This window comes from Electrona antarctica, assembly GCF_951216825.1.
Source record: "Electrona antarctica genome assembly, chromosome: 14".
NCBI lineage: Eukaryota > Metazoa > Chordata > Actinopteri > Myctophiformes > Myctophidae > Electrona > Electrona antarctica.
In genome coordinates this window covers 26,638,293-26,657,077 of record NC_136795.1, presented here as the reverse complement: position 1 = coordinate 26,657,077, position 18,785 = coordinate 26,638,293, and the positions used below count along the sequence as shown (strand labels likewise).

The window sequence follows — 18,785 nt, the reverse complement described above, 5'->3', positions numbered from 1 at the left end:
TAGCCTACTCTACACATGGTCTTTTCATGACTATTAGATTACAGCTTTCTCAGAAGCAACGATATTGCACAAATATTGGAGGAAAAGCAGGCTATAGTAACATGAACCATGGTCGCCTTTCATGCTATCATCAAATTACAGTACATTTTCTCCAGGCCAGAGATATTGTACATTATTGGAGCCACACAATAAAACTACTACAGTATAGTACCAATGTTTGTACAGTAGGGTTCCACTGGCAAAGGAACAATGCTGAGATTATGTCACAGAGGGATGATTTCCACAAGCATTAGCCTGACCCATATCTCACAGATATGTACACCAAGAGTCACACAAAGAAATTACAAAGCATTCTCGTGGCCTTGGGAAATACAGTACCACACCAACATTTAATCCATTGAGACCTGGAACGCATCCATGTCACGTTAGCGTTTAACCACATTAACCATTAACCCATTTTGGGGCGGGAACCCCTTTTGGTGTTTTAAACATTGTTATAATTTAGCTATTGAAAAATAGCAGATCTACAAGCTCATAGCGCGCCACCGAGTGGCGCGCTATGAACTTGTAGGTCTGCTATTTTTGAAAAATCGTTAAAATGTGCCTCAAATCTTTCCGAAAATTGTCATGATTTAGAAAACTTTTTTTTTAAAATTTCGACGTCAGGCCTGAATGGGTTAAATACAACGCATGCCGCTCGCCACGAGGTATAGCGAGTTAAAGCCCTGTTCCACGGCGCTCTTCAGCACAAACCAGAAATACTATAAACACACGCCCAACATGATAGCGCCGGCTATATAAATCATAATGTGAAGCACAAAGCACCGTGCCGCAGGCTAAAGGAATCACATTCCACAAACCCGCAGTCTGTCCAAGGATTTATCGTCACGGCAATATTCTAAAGTCACGGAGCAGTCGTACTCCACGGGCATGTAAAGTAGGCAGATAAAAGAGGAAAGGTACCTGGATGTAGGCCCGACAGGTCCGCTCGCGCTTCTGTAGCTGGGAGGGAGAAAACAAAGCCTCAAAACTGGGAATTTAAACAAACGCCACATGCCCTTGTACAGGACGTGCATGCAGCTATAGAGGGTGTCATTTTACACTTTACTTTTAAAGCACGTGGATGCATGTCGCCGTTGTCGGGTGGAAACCTCGTATCTCCAAAACTGTTCATCAAAATGTACTTAAAGTACCAAAAGTAAAACGTATTCATTATGCACAATGTCATATTTTCAGAAGTTTTCAAAATGCATAAATAATCTTTGGAAAATAGCCAATCTACAACCTCACAATGTGCCTTGATGGGACGCGTTGTGAGAGTAGATTGGCTATATAGCAATAGCTGTATACAGTATAGGGCTGAAGTGGCTAATACGTATGGTTTTGTAATAAGATTGAAATCTACAAAATACTAAATCTACTAAATGTCTTCAAATAATTTGAATGGAGTAAAAATGCAATATTTGCCTCTTAGATGTAGTGGAGTAGAAGTAAAAGTATTGAAAATGTAACTTTTTCTGTTTTGTATTATGTCTATGGAGTTAACATTACTGTCACGGGGCAGCCCATGCCCTATACACAGACAATGATTGGGGACATTGCATAAACTTTACTACACCTGCTTCCAATTAATTATCAATCAGCCAGCATGGAAGTGGCCGGTCAAGTTGTAAAGTGTATGTTCTATTTATTGATACTGTAACTGAAATGCATTGCTGAAGTATACTACTAATTGTTTTAAATGTATTTATTGTCGAAGTGATTGTGAGTCACCTCTCCCCTCTGCAGTGGCATTCCTGTTGATTGGGAAGGTGCCAAGTGCTGCAGAGGAGGAGGGGTGTTTGATTCGAGAGCAATCTTATTTAAAACGAAACTATAGTTTGTGTATGAATGGACGTTCGGAATTTCATGTTTAAGTTAAGGTAAAACCTTCAGTAATGGTGTTAACTCATTGGCCTTTTGTTTGCTTATGGTGAGTTAATTGAATTGCCAATTGCTGTGATGTGGTTTGGTATGTCTCACTCCTATAAAAGGGAGCCTGCAGGTGATGTGTGTGAGTTAGACCTTGGTTGACACACAGTTAACAGCCTAAGTGAGAGCTGCCACGGCTCTTTGGAAAGTAAGGGTATGGCCTGTTACAGCTTCTCGTTGTTTTAGGTGTTGTTCAGTAGTGTTGTCTTCAAGTATGTTTACGTTTGTACAACTGTTATTTTGGCCAAATCTTGTTTTGCGTCTTTGTCTTTGCGAGGCTGCATTGTACTATAATCTGCACTGGTATGGAAAGGTGAATAAAAACCCTAAAAGGGCATTCTTGGACTCTTCTGTCTTTTTGGAGCCCTGGCCGGTCGGCCAACTTCACAATTACTCTAATAGATCCCCAGGTGTGGTTATAATATTCAAATATGTCTTCCCAGTGTATTTTTGGTATCTGCCTGATAGCAAAGCCTTTGACTTAAAAGGCCCATTCGAAATACACCACTTTGGTGACATCATAACCCTAAACTCACTCATTATCATACAACACAACAGCTGTGGGCGAGGCTTAAGTTCAGGTGGGTGGTGCAAAAATGAAAACCATGTATACTTAATTAATTGGTGGGTGTGGCCACATAAAAACATAATTATAACACTTTCTGTACACTTGTAAAATAATAATCTTCCTCCTAGTGTAATCATAGTACCTCCCACCACTGCACACAGTGTGGTGTGTGTCACCTTGTTGTAGTTGCGTGCGGCAGACTCCTTGTTGCCTGGCCGTAGTGCCTGCAGCTGGGCGTCCAGGATGTCCAGCAGCTGTTCCATCAGACGCACTGACGAGCTGACGTCCCCGGCGTGGATGCGACCCTTCGTGTGGTTCACCAGCTCACCGGCTATGTTGGCCGCGTTCTCGCCACTCTTTATCTGGTACACACACACACACACACACACACACACACACAGAGAAATACGGAACATTGACTAGGGGGGATATGCGTTATGATTCTGTCCCTATAGGTACATTAACTCAAATGGCACTATCTCGGGCCTTGTCAGCACGCCTATAGCGGCTTGCTCGGCGGTGCCTCTGGCTCAAGGCACACGTTTTTGGGCGGACCCTCCTACATCTTGGGTTTCAGAACTGCACTGCAAGTGTGAAACTGAGAGTAACAGCTTAGTCTACCTTTTAAAAATGCAATGAAAAGAAAATTCCTATTGAGCAAAACTGTATAAATCCTAGGGGGTACTTCAGTTGAACTTTTGAGGCAGGAGGGGTCCAGTGCTCTGAAAATGTTGAGAACTTCTGCCCTAATGCATAGGTTATATACTGTATTTCACTGTACGATAGTGACACTCACACTACTGAAAAATACCCCCCCCCCCACACCAAATGTAGGTTTTTTTCCACATTTGAAATACAGCAAGTGCAGTACAGACTACAGTACGTGATAGTGAATGTGAAACCCGCGAGCCTGACGGCGGGGAGCTCTATAAGTCACGGGTAATCATGACTTTTTAAAACAATTTGACCTCACGGTAATTACAGAGTATTAGTCAAAGGAGAGATTTAATTAAGCATTCAAATGAATACTTTCAAATGAAGGGGCCAGTCGGAAAAAATGAGTCAGTGTTTTAATCAGGCCAGCCTTGGAGGTATAGCGCTATGCTAATGTGTCGCGCGCGGAGCGGAGGAGGACGGCGTGGGGCGGCGAGGGCAGCAGGACGGGGACAGAGCCGCGGCCGGGGGGACGACGCCTGACCGGGGTCTCACCTTCTGCGCCACCTGGCTGACCCAGGGGGAAGTGCAGTTGCTCAGGTCAGGCCCCCGCGGGTTCCACATGACCGCCTCCGCCAGGCACTGGAACGAGGCGATGCCTGGAGGAAAAGAGAGAGAGAGAGAGAGAGAGAGAGAGAGAGAAATGGAGACAGTTAATGGAGAGATAATAAGCGTTAGGTGTCTGCAATTATGAGAAATACGCTAGAGGAGCGAGAACGAGAGAAGGGGAAAAAGATGTCTTTCTTTTTTTCATTATTTCTAGAAAATATATATTTTTGGGGCTTTTTTATGCCTTTATTGATAGATTTACAGTAAACTGACTGAAATGGGGAGAGAGAGAGGGTGGATGACATGCAGCAAAGGTCGTCGGGAACGGGATTCAAACTCGCAACACGCTGTCATGCTAGATTACCAGCCTAGAAAATATATTGTTTTAACCACATGAGTTCGTTGACCGTCCAGCCCCAGGGGTCTATACTTGGTCCCAGTCTTTTTTTTTTTACTTCTACACAAACCCTGTTTTTTGCCTATTAAGACGTGTGCCCCAGAATAAGGACGTGGTTATGCAGAAGATGAGAAGATGAGAGGAATGGAAGTTCATATGATGCATGGGGCAGCATTGGAGAAGATAAACTAGATAAAGTGCCCTTCTGGGCACAGGCCAATGTGAAAAGGGTGACATTTCTTCTTCTAATGAAACTATATGTATAAACTATACATATAATATACTATACCATAAACATATATACTATAAAGTGCTATGACTACATAAAAGGCAATTCTAGTGCTGTCTACGTAACATGCTATAAGTCTGTGACGCTATCTAAGTCTACATAAAGTGCTATCTAAGGGGCTAGGGCAAGTGCTACGGGCCATGATGGAGTCTGAAAAGGTGGGTTTTCAGACTACGGCAGAAGATAGGGAGTGAGACTGCAGTTCCACCTGTTGGTGACGCTATAACAGGCCAATGTGAAAAGGGTGGGATATATTCCTCAGCCTATAGTAGGAAAGTCCGTGAAAGATTTCACGTAAATTGCACACTGCGTTCATGATTTGAGGCTTTTTGTTCAAAACGGGCCAATCCTGCAAACTTTGAAAGCCAATGTTAGCTAATTAGGATGGAATATGAAATATCGGACAGATCCGTCTTGAACACATGACTATAGAGATACTGTGTACCGATTTGTGGGATTTTTGGACAGAATCTGCAGGAGTAATATTAAAAATATATATTTTACAAAAGTCTGCCTCCTGGTGGCGCTATATATGTAATTTAATTTGGGGCAGAGGTTCATCGTTGGCATCCAGGGAGTGTGTGTGCAAAATTTGGCACGGACCGGGTTAACGGTGCCGGAGATTATAGCTGGTAACAGACGGAGGGGCGGACGTGTACACACACACACGGACGGACAGACACACACACACGGACAGAGTGCAAAACATACTCTCTCCCCATGCCTTCGGCCTGGTGGAGAAAACAAAGTACTTATTTTCCATGGAATAACCCCCCCCCCCCCACTCCTTGTGAGTCGTGAGGGGTCGGGAGTTCATATCCAACTCCTGTCATGATTCCCCTCTGTCCTCCCTACTCCCTATAGGCTTCCTTTCTCTACAACTGTATTATCTAAAAATAAAGCATACAATACAAATGCCAAAAAAAGAATTTCAATAATGTAATATGGGTTCGGTGGGGGGAGGGGGGGGTGGTGAAGGGGGGAGGGCAAGACCCGGAATAGCTGGAGGAGGCGGAGGAAGATGAGGAAGAGGAGGAGGAGGACGATTACACTGTTGGCAATGAGATGCGTTCTTTTGAAAGCAGCCAAAATGCACACACGTAGAGCTGGCCACATACTGTGCGCTCCTCTGTTTTATATATACACGCACACACGCACACACGCACGCACGCACGCACACACGCACACACGCACACACGGACGCACATACACCCACGCACGCAGACCAAAGACATACTCATCAGGCATGGTCTCTTATTGGTGAAGGAAAACACCTCGAGGGAGGACCCCCCCCTCCATTCCCAGAGAGGGTTTTGTTGTGTTTAGTTAAGAGGGTTCAGAGAGAGGACACGGTGCAGGCGATCACACCAGTGTTCCTCCATGCAGCGATCACTCCAGCAACCCACAAACACACACACACACACCTCCTGGCAGTGTATGGGGGAAAAGTACTCACCTTCTTTACTCAAGTAAAAGTATTTGTACTGCAATGTGGAAACACTACAAGTAAAAGTCCGGAATTAAAAATGTACTTGAGTAAAAGTACAAAAGTGTTTATGCAGTTTTCAAATGTATATAAAAATAATTTGACAATAGCAGATCTACAAGCTCCTAATGCGTCGCATCGCAACGTCTATTTTCAAATGGAAGTGGTTAATGTTTTGTAAAATAATCCAAATCTACAAAATAACTAGCAACTAAATCCATCAAATAAATGCAGTGTAGTAAATGTACAATATTTGGATCAAAGTAGATGTAAATGTATTGGAAATAGTAAAGTACATATACCTAAAAATGGTAAATTGAGTAAATGTGCTTATACTGTAGTTACTTGCCACCACTGAACACACCTCCTGCCAACTCACAACAAGAGGACAGAGGCAGAGAGAGGGCGAGAGTGATGCCAGGTGCGTGTGCGCGTGCGTGCGTGCGTGCGTGCGTGCGTGCGTGCGTGCGTGCGTGCGTGAGAGAGAGGGAGAGGGAAAACTAAAAACATGAAAGGGAAACTGGACAAAAGAGTGGAGATGACAGCGGTGCAAGAAGCCCATGCAGAGCAAGGCGTGGCGTGGAGTTCCAAGCAGCCTCTCAGATGAACACAGTTTGGTTTTAAAAAGCTACGCCACAGCAATTAAGCTACTGTAGCTGCTCATTTAGGGCTGGTTGATCTCATAGATGTTGCATTCACACGGGCAGATCATGCAAAGATACTAGTCTACCATTCATTTTCAATGGGAGCCAGCGACATGTATCTGACGTTTGTACAATAGCTGCTGCAACAGCTACAAAGCTTGGGGGTGCCTGTTATAATTATGTTTTTTCTCAGATTTTCCTCTGAGAGAGAGAGAGAGAGAGAGAGAGAGAGAGAGAGATGGAGAGAGAGAGAGAGAGAGTTTGATGGCTGTATGTTTTTAGAGTTATAGAAGCTAGCATGAAGCAGAGGTGGAGCCTTATATTTCATTTCATTATTCCATGTTTGCCAGTGAGAGATGGATGGGTGTTTCATTCACACAGCACCGCCTTTCATCTGGGAGTCCTGGGGGATCGACGCTCGCCTGCCGGTGAGACCAACGCAGAGGGAGAGGGAGAGAGAGAGAGAGAGAGAGAGAGAGAGAGAGAGAGAGAGAGAGAGAGAGAGAGAGAGGACAGGGAGAGAGAGAGAGAGAGAGACAGACGAAGAAGACAACAGCGGAAAAAGCGCAAAGAAAAAAACAAGAGCGGGCACACAAACATGGTGATCCCACACATAACCACAGACACACAGGCACAGACACAGACACAGACACAGACACAGACACAGACACAGACACAGACACAGACACAGACACAGACACAGGCACACGCACAGGCACACGCACAGGCACACGCACAATTGCATAATTGTCAATACGCACACACAACATTTAAGAGGTGTGTACACTGTACACATCCTGTGCCACGGTTCGATTTGTGGCCGGGGGTACACCTGCAGAGGGAGGTCCGACTCCGTCCTTACCCAGAGATCCTTTGGGACACGGGCGGTCCACGGTCTCTCCTCGCTGCGTGGACGGCCACTGGACCCCTCGCGCCACCCTGGACTCGCACACCTGGGGGTCCTGGGGGCCCAGGGCGCCGGGGGGGGCGGGGGGGCGCCCCAGGCCGGCGGGTCACGGGCACAGTGGCGGTGATGGGCCGGAGGTCGGGGCCCTTGTTGATGGAGCCGATGGGGCGCGAGGTGGGCGCCACAGGGCGGGGCGTAGCCGGGCTGGTGCTGGAGGTGAACGGCCTGGCGGGGGTGGTGGTGGTCACCTGGGTGGTGGTCAGCGGACCTAAAGGGTGGAGGGAGGGGAGAGAGAGCAGTAGGGAGAATGGTGGAGAGAGAGAGAGAGATGGAGAGAGAGAGAGAGAGAGAGAGAGAGAGAGAGAGAGAGAGAGCAGTAGGGAGAATGGTGGAGAGAGAGAGAGAGAGAGAGAGAGAGAGAGAGAGAGAGAGAGAGAGAGAGAGAGAGAGAGAGAGAGCAGTAGGGGGAATGGTGGAGAGAGAGAGAGAGAGAGAGAGAGAGAGAGAGAGAGAGAGAGAGAGAGCAGTAGGGAGAATGGTGGAGAGAGAGAGAGAGCGAGAGAGAGCAGTAGGGAGAATGGTGGAGAGAGAGAGAGAGATGGAGAGAGAGAGAGAGAGAGAGAGAGAGAGAGAGAGAGAGAGAGAGAGAGAGAGAGAGAGAGCAGTAGGGAGAATGGTGGAGAGAGAGAGAGAGAGAGAGAGAGAGAGAGAGAGAGAGAGAGAGAGCAGTAGGGAGAATGGTGGAGAGAGAGAGAGAGAGAGAGAGAGAGAGAGAGAGAGAGAGAGAGAGAGAGAGAGAGCAGTAGGGAGAATGGTGGAGAGAGGGTGTGTTAATTTCGTCTACTGAAACTATGATGCAAAAAGTTGGTCGACTACCTTTTTTCACTGACCAAAATGAAATAGAAACTAGAAAAAGTGCCCTTCTGGGCACAGGTCTCCACCAGGAGGATAGGAGTGTGTGTGTGATGTTTGGCAAAATGTTTAGGAGCAATATGTGTGTGTGTGTGTGTGTGTGTGTGTGTGTGTGTGTGTGTGTGTGTGTGTGTGTGTGTGTGTGTGTGTGTGTGTGTGTGTGTGTGTGTGTGTGTGTGTGTGTGTGTGTGTCGCGGCTTGGCCTGTTGTAGCGCCACCATGAGGCTGATTTGAAAACGGTCAAGTGGCATTTCTTCCAAAGCCTAGTGGGAATATGCATGCACAGTTTCACCACAATCGGACGCTGCGTTGAGTAGTTGTGGCGATTTGTACAAAACGGGTACAAAGCGGGCTACTCCTGAAAAGTTTAGAAGCCAATCGTAGCCAATGAGGGTGGATTATGAGAAATCAAACAAACCCGTCTTGATCACATGACTATGGAGAGCATGTGTACCGATTTGCGTGAAATTTGGATAAAATCTGAAGGAGTAATATTAGAAAATGTGTTTTACATATGTCGGCCTCCTGGTGGCGCTATAAAGAGCAGATGTGGAAAATTCCAGGCAAAGGTTTTTCCTTGGCCTCTAGGGAGTTGGCATACAAAGTTATTCACAGATCCGTGCAGTTAGAGGTAAAAACACTTTTCGGACAGTTATAGCGCCACCATGAGGCTGAGTTGAAAATGTTCATGTGGCATTTCTTCCTCGGCCTAGTGGGAATGTGCGTGCACAATTTCACGGAAATCACACGATGTGTTCATGATTTGCAGCATTTTGTTTGAAACTGAGCACTCCTGCAAACTTTGGAAGCCAATCTTAGCCAATCAGGATGGAGTCTGAGAAATCTGAAAGACCCGTTTCGTTGAATGGCTCTAGAGAGACTGTGTACCAATTTGCGTGATGTTTGGACAAAATATGTAGGTGTACTGTCCAAAAACTTGTTTTGCACAAAGCGGCCTCCTGGTGGCGCTATAACAGGCCGTTCTGGAAAGTGTGTGTGCAAAATTTGGCATCGACCGGGTTAACGGTGCCGGAGATTAGCTGTTCACAGACGGGCGGACGGACACACGGACGGACGGACGGACACACGGACAGAGTGCAAAACATACTCAATACTCTCTCCCCATGCCTTCGGCCTGGTGGAGACAACTAAGCTGATGACTAAAACTGAGAATAAATACAGTAGGCCTATATTGACAATTTGGTCAAAAAATAAAAAATAAACTAAATGTTATATAGGGAGGGACGAGTGGAGAAGAGGTCCAGTAAAATACATTTTGTTTGGTTGCACTCGGGTGTAGCTGATCTACAAGCTCACAACGTGCTATGACGCGTTCTGAGCTTGTAGATCGGCAATTTTCAGCATGCAACCAAGTGTAAAATTACGCTGTCAATGCCCGCCAAAATACATTTTTGTCGAGAGTCTTAAGAGGATATAAGGGATTTAGTGAAGAACGGACTCAAGATGCCAGACAGGACAAGCCTTAAAAAAGAGAGATCAAGAGACTGAAGGAGAAAGGCGTGCAAGCAGGCATAAGATGTCTTTCAAAAGCTCGAGTTCAAAAGTCAACCTGACAATAATTGGGGTGACAAATACTTTCTGAGCCTCTCAAAGCCTCTGCGTCTTGATAATGGTCCCTCAGCTCTCCGAGGGGAGCACGTGCCGCGGCACAGAGTACGACAAGAGAAACAGGCATCATCACAAGACAGGAGAGGAAGTAAATAATTGATCAAATGTATCGGAGAAGTCACACAACCCGCTAACAACCAAACGAAATGCGCCCGATGAAAGCATGCAACAACATCCAAGCCTACAAAATCCCGGCTGATCAAACGGCGCGGCAGCTCCCTACTAGCTCCACAGGCCTCTCTGTGTTCTCTCAGGGCCCTAATCCCTGCTTCACAGAGGCAGCGTGCGCGCGGCTCAGATGTACACCCAAAACCTCTCGCTGATATCGACGGATTGTCAACTTGTCAGCGTGGCACACTCGCACTTACCCTCTCGCTTGTCACTCGAGTTAGACTCGGGTTCAGCCGCATGGAAATTGGCACACAATACCTCAGCAACAACAATACCTGAGATGGCGTTCTTCACTGTGACTCCTGTGAGTTATGGTGATGCGACCGATCATAACGGAGATTATTATTTAAAAAAACAGGGTATTGTGATGAATCCCAGACTCTGTAGCAGTTACCAGCACATTTGGGATGTCCCGTCTTTTATACAGTCTGGCGCCGAAGTGGCCTAGCCATCCAGAAATCTGTATCTCTTTCTCTGAATCTACATCGGTATCTCTGTTCCCACAAAAGTAGACTCAGCTCACTTGCTACGTCAATGACAGCTCAGTCCACGCTGTTATACGTGCATGCATCAGTGAACCACAAGACCAAGCTCCATAGCATCGCTCTCCATATTCTAACTTTTTGTGTATTTTCCTAAATTAACTAGCTTGATCATTCTACAGTGTCTGTCAGGAACGGGAGGTGTTGGACCCATATGCAGGAACTCAAAACTCACATCAAACCCAGGTGACAACGTAGATGCAGTTGACAAGACTTTGCTTAGACACACAAGGAACTTACAATACAACCTAACACAAACGCCCAGTAGCACATTCACGACAAAACAGCACGCAGTAGAAACTCTGACATACAAAACAGAAGCTGTCACCACAAATAAGACCCCGCACAGTGAACACAGTCACAGACCGTCTTAAATAGTCGCAGGGTCTCGTCACCCGACCAGACTCAGCTGGTTCTCACAGGTGAGGTGACGGCACTCAGGGCAATTGGACTCTTCTAGTTCTCGGGGAGAGGGGAGAGGAGATTTGCTGAGGGGAAATTAGGAGCAGTGCAAAGTCACAACAGGGCAAAACTGACAATGAAGGGGAACACACGGCAGGGGCAGAGGCCATGAGCGTGACAGCGTTACACAAAAAGCATCAAAAGAATCCTGTTTTGGACCTGTTTCCACCCTCCAGAGACGATAGGCAATGTTATCAATATTGCCACACAAAGCTCATGTTTGCACCTTAGCACACCATCTGGGAAGTGTAGTCATTGTTCAAGATTATGCATGCATATCACAGCCCAATGTGAAAAGATGAAGAAAAACAATTCTCCCACTACAGTAAGACCGAATTAATGTTTTCAATGTTACAGTTTAAGATGTTAGGCTATTATATTTAGGGAGAAGATTCAAGCCAATTAGCCAGATAACCGCTAATTAATTTAGGTCCGTCTGAAAGCCTTTTTTCAACTGCACAGGGAACGCCGTGCAGTTCTTAAACTTGTTTATGTTGCAGCAGAAAGAGGAGTGGATTACGCAGTCAGAAGACGCTGCAGCAGCTTGTCTGTCACTATAATTAATTCAAATGTTTAGTGTGCATTAAGAATGAGTTGAACACGTTGGCTCACTGACCCAATCCATAAAACATGCACACTTGTGCATTATGTGTGCTTCTCTGATAAAAAGCATATAGTAATGCGTGTCTAGTCAGTGATTGCTTAGTGGAAACTATAACTACCCACCGCGTAACGTGCAACATACCGTATGTCTTTAATAGTACGGAAGTTTGGCCCTAAAAATGACTTATTTTCTCTCAATTTCACACCCCGTGAAGCCTTGAATTCATGGAGATATTGTTGTTTTTGTCTCATTCCAGAGAAAATTTAATGACCGGGCCGTGGCTGCCCACCAGATAGACTCCACCGGTCATCAAATAATTGGCTCAGGATAAAACAAATAAAACAATCTCCATGAATTCAAGGCTTCATGGTGTGTGTAATTGATAGAAATACAAGAGATTGTTGGGGTGTAGTACTCCTTTAACAGACCTTGGGTTATGTCTATGTTTAACAAAATTACCACATTTATGAATTTCTATGCTGAAAATCAGGGTATTGGGGTCCATTTGGCAGCCATGGCTACTGTAAGTGGGTAAACAAACAGGTGGTCTGATGATAATCAGAAGGTCACCGGTTCGACCATCAGCTTGCCAGATTTACGCGTCAAAGTGTCCCTGAGCAAAACACTTCACCCATTGAGACCTGATACCTGATTCTACAAATGTCTACATCCTGACAGTTTTCTGAAAAAAACTCCTAAAATCATACTATATGTATTCGGCCGCCGACCCCCATCTTAAAATATGTTGTCCCAGGGACCCCCAGAACCAAAGATAGAATATATATTCAAAGATTTGCACACAATTTCACGATTTATCAAAAAAAAATAGCAGATCTACAAGCTCGTAGATGCCTCGCTATGAGCTTTTATATATATATTTTTTGACAGCTAAAGTTTTAAATAGTAAAATAGTAATTTTGCCATCCTCTGGGGACAATGCAATACTCCCCTTATTCCATAACCGAATTGTGTCGTTTTATGGAATGACTCCTAAAGCGTGAAATCCTCTGTGTTAATTCACCACCAAAGCCACACCCCTCCTCTGGGACATGATCTCCATTGTAAGCCTATGCTATTTGACCTAAATTAGCTTAAATATAGTGTAACACTATCCTTTTTTTTATTATATCCGACAAGCTGGAAATATTCTGAGCATTTCCATACTAAGCTGATATTTAGTAGCTTAAAGTAGTTTTTAAGAACCAGAGCTTTGTGTAACTGACATACAGTAGTCCTACGTGGGTGGATATCTTTGGTCCGACGTCCTAACAGGCCGACACGTAATAGTGCGACACCCTACCCCAAACAAAACCTTAACCTACCCCAAACGAAACCTTAACCTACCCCAAACGAAACCTTAACATAAGCCTAAGCGCACGCTGAAGCCACGGGTGAGTCTTAACCGGCCACGTACGCCAAAGCCACAGGTGAGTCTTAAGGCAGCTCCAGACAGCACAGACGGTCGGCTGTCGGCCAGTTTGAAAGCGTCAGAGCCATCTAATAGAAGAGTTACGATATTGAGGGGGCAGAAACCGAGCGCTCAAGCGCTGTTCATGCAGCCTGGAGAGGGACAAGCTGGAGTTTGAAATACATTGTTTTCAATGTATCAAATATCAGCAATTTTAGTGTGTGCAATGTCTGTTAACTGTTTTAAAGTATTGTACAGTTACAACTAAAGTCTCTGTAATGTTTATGTTGTACGATTACTACAAAACAATCAAGGGATTTAAGATCATTAAAGCTTGGCTGTTGCCCGAGTCCAATGCATTTCTGCCTACTTCCGGTCCAGGACTTTTTTCCCTATTTGGTGTCCCCATTCTCAATAGAAGTCTATGTAGAGCGTAGAGGAGTACATTGGACTGGCCCCATGAAGTGAACAGAGTTTTTGTAACTCTGTCTTACTCTATGGCTCTGGAAAGCGTTGCGGTGTTGCCAGATTCTGTGAGTGAAACAAGCGACCAGGTCTATGAAGCAACCAGTTTCACCACAGCTATTAAGAATCTTGAAAGCAAGCCCAAATAAGCAACTACACTTCAGAAACAAGCCCAAACTAAAGCAACGCACACCTATGAATATAATTAATAATATTAAGCTATTTTACAGGAAAACTAGCACCAAAGTCGCTTATAATAAAGGGAACTTGCAACACTGCAAACCAGCGCTGCAGGATACTTTGCATGGGGAAAAAGAATGTTTCATCGGCCGACTGGTTTGTGCTGATTGAAAATGCTAGTCTGTTGCAATCTGACAGTTTTAAGTATAGTCTTTGACTATAGTCTGAACAAGACAGTTTGGTGTGGAGTCACCCTTAACCGGCCACGTATGTCGGACTATTGGTACGTCGGAAACTAAAACATAATTACCGGTGGTGGGGTCCGGGGGCCCAACACTAAAACATAATTTCCGGTGCAGGGGTCCGGGGGCCCAACACTAAAACATAATTACCGGTGGTGGGATCCAGGGGCCCAACACTAAAACATAATTACCGGTGGTGGGATCCAGGGGCCCAACACTAAAACATAATTACCGGTGGTGGGGTCCAGGGGCTCAACACTAAAACATAATTACCGGTGCAGGGGTCCAGGGGCTCAACACTAAAACATAATTACCGGTGCAGGGGTCCGGGGGCCCAACACTAAAACATAATTACCGGTGGTGGGGTCCAGGGGCCCAACACTAAAACATAATTACCGGTGGTGGGGTCCGGGGGCCCAACACTAAAACATAATTACCGGTGCAGGGGTCCGGGGGCTCAACACTAAAACATAATTACCGGTGCAGGGGTCCGGGGGCCCAACACTAAAACATAATTACCGGTGGTGGGGTCCGGGGGCCCAACACTAAAACATAATTTCCGGTGCAGGGGTCCGGGGGCCCAACACTAAAACATAATTACCGGTGGTGGGGTCCGGGGGCCCAACACTAAAACATAATTACCGGTGGTGGGGTCCGGGGGCCCAACACTAAAACATAATTACCGGTGGTGGGGTCCGGGGGCCCAACACTAAAACATAATTACCGGTGGTGGGGTCCGGGGGCCCAACACTAAAACATAATTACCGGTGGTGGGGTCCGGGGGCCCAACACTAAAACATAATTACCGGTGGTGGGGTCCGGGGGCCCAACACTAAAACATAATTACCGGTGGTGGGGTCCGGGGGCCCAACACTAAAACATAATTACCGGTTGTGGGGTCCGGGGGCCCAACACTAAAACATAATTACCGGTGGTGGGGTCCAGGGGCCCAACACTAAAACATAATTACCGGTGCAGGGGTCCGGGGGCCCAACACTAAAACATAATTACCGGTTGTGGGGTCCGGGGGCCCAACACTAAAACATAATTACCGGTGGTGGGGTCCGGGGGCCCAAACTCCAGTGGGTAGCGCAGCACGTTGTAGTTGTTCCACACGTACAGCTGGTTGTCCCTGGGGTTGTAGTCGATAGAGGAGACGTACTGGTAGGGGTTGGGGAAGGCGATGTGCACGGGCTCCTCGCGCCCGCGGTTGGTGTTGTAGGCGTACAGCACCAGGTCTCCGCCCGCCTCGCTGTCGTCGTCCTGGTAGACGGAGCGCACCGCGTACAGCACGCCGCACGCCATGAAGGCATTGGACGCCAGCCGCTTGTCGAAGCTCGTCTCCCACGTTCCCTCGAAGCGCAGCGTGTAAGGGTTGACCTGTGTGTGGGGGAAAAGAGACACGACACGCATGGGGGCAGGCACGGACTAGCACAGAAAATCGGGCCTGGCATTTGTGGTCGTCACCGGCCCAAGGCGTTACTATGTCTTTTTTTATGACTTTTTCTTATTGTTTGGCCCCACGCCCTTCTGGCATCTGCCAGAATTGCCACTGTCCAATCCGGGCCTGCATGGGGGTTAACGCAAAACTCTTAACTTGTTGCTTCTCAAAGTGGGGACCCCCTGGAACCCCCCCCCCAAGGACCCCCTAGCGGGGTCCCCAGCTAAAGTAGTTAATGTAGCATCACAGTCATTTTAACCACTTTATCCATTTATATGTTGGCTAGCAGATCTGCTAAAACACATTTTATCATTTTGAAAGATTTTAATACAAATCTTCTCTTCTGGGGGTCTCATGACAGACATTTTCAAATGGGGGTCCAATTATGTGTCAATTTGAGGGTCCTTGAAAAACTTTGAGAACCACCACCACTCTAACTATATCAAATTGTCAAAAATCTACAAAAAAAATAAAAATAGCAGCTTTACAACCTCACAATTCGCCTGTGGCGTTGTGAAGTGTATTTTCACTATTGGTGGTACGACTAAGTGAATGGTGCTTTTGTGGTTAAAAAAACATGTAGTATATTACCCGTTTTACACGGGACAGCTGTGTGGAAAATGGTACCAGTGTTATTCCCTCTGGCTCATTCATTATTTATTAATTTCCTTAGGGCATTCATGTTTTCCTTTTGACGAGAAGCACTTTAACTTTTTCTAGTTTCTATCTTTAACTCATCCTTATACATCCATCCAACTCATGGTACCGCGTCCTTCTACAAACATAATGTTATGGCATATACTGTATGTATTAATTTAATCATGAGATATTCTTTCCTTTTTTTCCCTGTAGGCCCCTATATGGCCTTTGGCATTTTGTAAGTGCTTTATTATTTCATGTATGCCCGGAACACTTTAAAAAACAAAACTTAAAAATAAACAAACAAACTTTGTGTCCTACAAAAACAAATAACTTTTGTAGGACACCAGTATATATATATACGGTACCTGTTATAAGGTCAGAAAACACAGTCAGGGCTGGCTAGCTAAACCAGAGCATCGATTTAAACTCTTACTTATCTGGGAACTTGCTGCCTGTTATAAAAATTATTGCCTGCAGAAGAGCAACGGAGCTATATAAAGCGTGGTGGATTATGGTTTCAGGTTGTCAAGGATTTCTGCCAAGTGAATATCTGATAGAGTTTCACACTGGGTGAGACCCCGTAAGCGGTGTGTAAGGTAATGTGACTTTGAATTTGCAGCTCTAATCACACATGCTGTCTTCAACAATTACCTAGCTGAGTCATAAACAGAGAAATAATAAAGAGAAGAAAAAAAATTCAATAGCAGCACAATTTCAGCATATCCCCTAACAGCAGGCCCCTTTGTTCAGAACAGCTTTGGTGTAGTCTCAGGAACGAAATATGAACTCCTGAAATGTCAACAAAGTTATATTACGCCTCTTCAGCACTGAATGAATTAGCTATGTTTCCAAAATGTGTTGAAACACTATTTGAACTACAAAGGAACTGTGCAACTCCAACCACATTTACAGTACAAAGCTAATCTTTACATTCCTTTAAAATATAGTTTGTGTTTTGATTTGTTTTGCAAATGTAATATCCTAAGTGTAAATGGAAACAAATGTGTCCTCAATTGCACTCAGAGTTAAATTATAAAAGGACTTTACTGCGTACTGTATCTCTGGATATCTTTTTCCACTGCAATTTTGATACAATGTGAACCACGAAGTTCTTCATGTATGACTTTTGGACATCCTCCTGGATTCCTCTATTCCAGGGGTTCTCAACGTTTTTGGCCGGGGACCCCCGGAAATGCTTTGGCAATGTCTCGGGACCCCCGCCCTGCCCCCTCCCGACCCCCAATATAAATTGACTGCTACAATAACCTTAAACCATTTTGGGCGGGAACCCCTTTTGGTGTTTTAAGCATTGTTATAATTTAGCTATTGAAAAATAGCAGATCTACAAGCTCATAGCGCGCCACCGAGTGGCGCGCTACGAGCTTGTAGGTCTGCTATTTTTGAAAAATCGTGAAAATAATTTGGGGACCCCCTAAAATAATTTGGCGACCCCCCGAGGGGTCGCGACCCACGGGTTGAGAACCCCTGGCCTAATGCACCTAATGTAGACGTCCCATGATCCGTTTTAGAAGATGAAATAGTCCACTAATCATATGGTCTGTTTAGACCTAGTCTTGCATAGCCAGACAACTAGTCCACGATCCCTGAATGCTATATTGAGTCTGGGAACTCTCCCGAAATCAGAATAATTTCTGTTCATGAAAATATATTTTAAAGTATCTTCAGATCTTATCATTTCATTTCCATTTCTGCTAATGCTGCTATGCTTCGATTATTTTAATTTATATTTGCGTGACTGTAATGACAAAACGGAAGTGGGGAGGAGGCGTCACTTCAGCTCATTGAAAGAGCTTCCGCGCTCCAGACTATAACCGGTCCGGAAACATTTGAAAATTGTGTGAGGCAACAGTCTGGCCACACGAGACTAGTTTAGACCCAATCCGATTCAGTTTAGACCTAATCACATTCAGTTTAGACCTAATCACATTCAGTTTAGACCTAATCACATTCAGTTTAGACCTAATCCGATTCAGTTTAGACCTAATCACATTCAGTTTAGACCTAATCACATTCAGTTTAGACCTAATCACATTCAGTTGAGACCTAATCACATTCAGTTTAGACCTAATCACATTCAGTTGAGACCTAATCATATTCAGTTTAGACCTAATCACATTCAGTTTAGACCTAATCCGATTCAGTTTAGACCTAATCACATTCAGTTTAGACCTAATCACATTCAGTTTAGACCTAATCCACAACTCATCCTGTGACCGGTCCCACTGTACCTGGCTGACCACCAGACGTCCGTTGTTGGACTCCGTGGCGTAGATGACCCAGAGGCCGTTCTCGTCGACGGCCAGGTCGATGTCGGACTTCCCGCCCCAGCGGTAGGGCGACGTGTCGTGGTAGTTGGCGTTGGTGATGATGGCCTCACCGCTCTTGATGCGCGTGCGCAGGTCGTACTTGACGATGTTGCGCGTGCGTTCCTTGTTGTAGAACACGGCGCCGTCGTACACCACGAAGCCCGTGCCGTCCACGCGATTCGGCAACCTGCGAAGAGAGAGACAGAGACAGACCTTTTAGACATGTTTTCTGGTA

General features: G+C 45.5%; 1 protein-coding gene across 1 annotated transcript in view; it reads right to left on the bottom strand.

The window, feature by feature from the left end:
- The window catches only part of adgrl1a (adhesion G protein-coupled receptor L1a), a gene marked incomplete at its 5' end in the record, with an annotated part of 51,861 nt that overhangs the window by 27,956 nt on the left and 5,120 nt on the right, over positions 1 to 18,785 (bottom strand). The window contains 7 exon segments of the mRNA XM_079520791.1: positions 964 to 1,002; positions 2,716 to 2,901; positions 3,749 to 3,852; positions 7,481 to 7,608; positions 7,610 to 7,793; positions 15,193 to 15,520; positions 18,473 to 18,737. Coding sequence (XP_079376917.1) covers positions 964 to 1,002; positions 2,716 to 2,901; positions 3,749 to 3,852; positions 7,481 to 7,608; positions 7,610 to 7,793; positions 15,193 to 15,520; positions 18,473 to 18,737 — 1,234 coding nt within the window.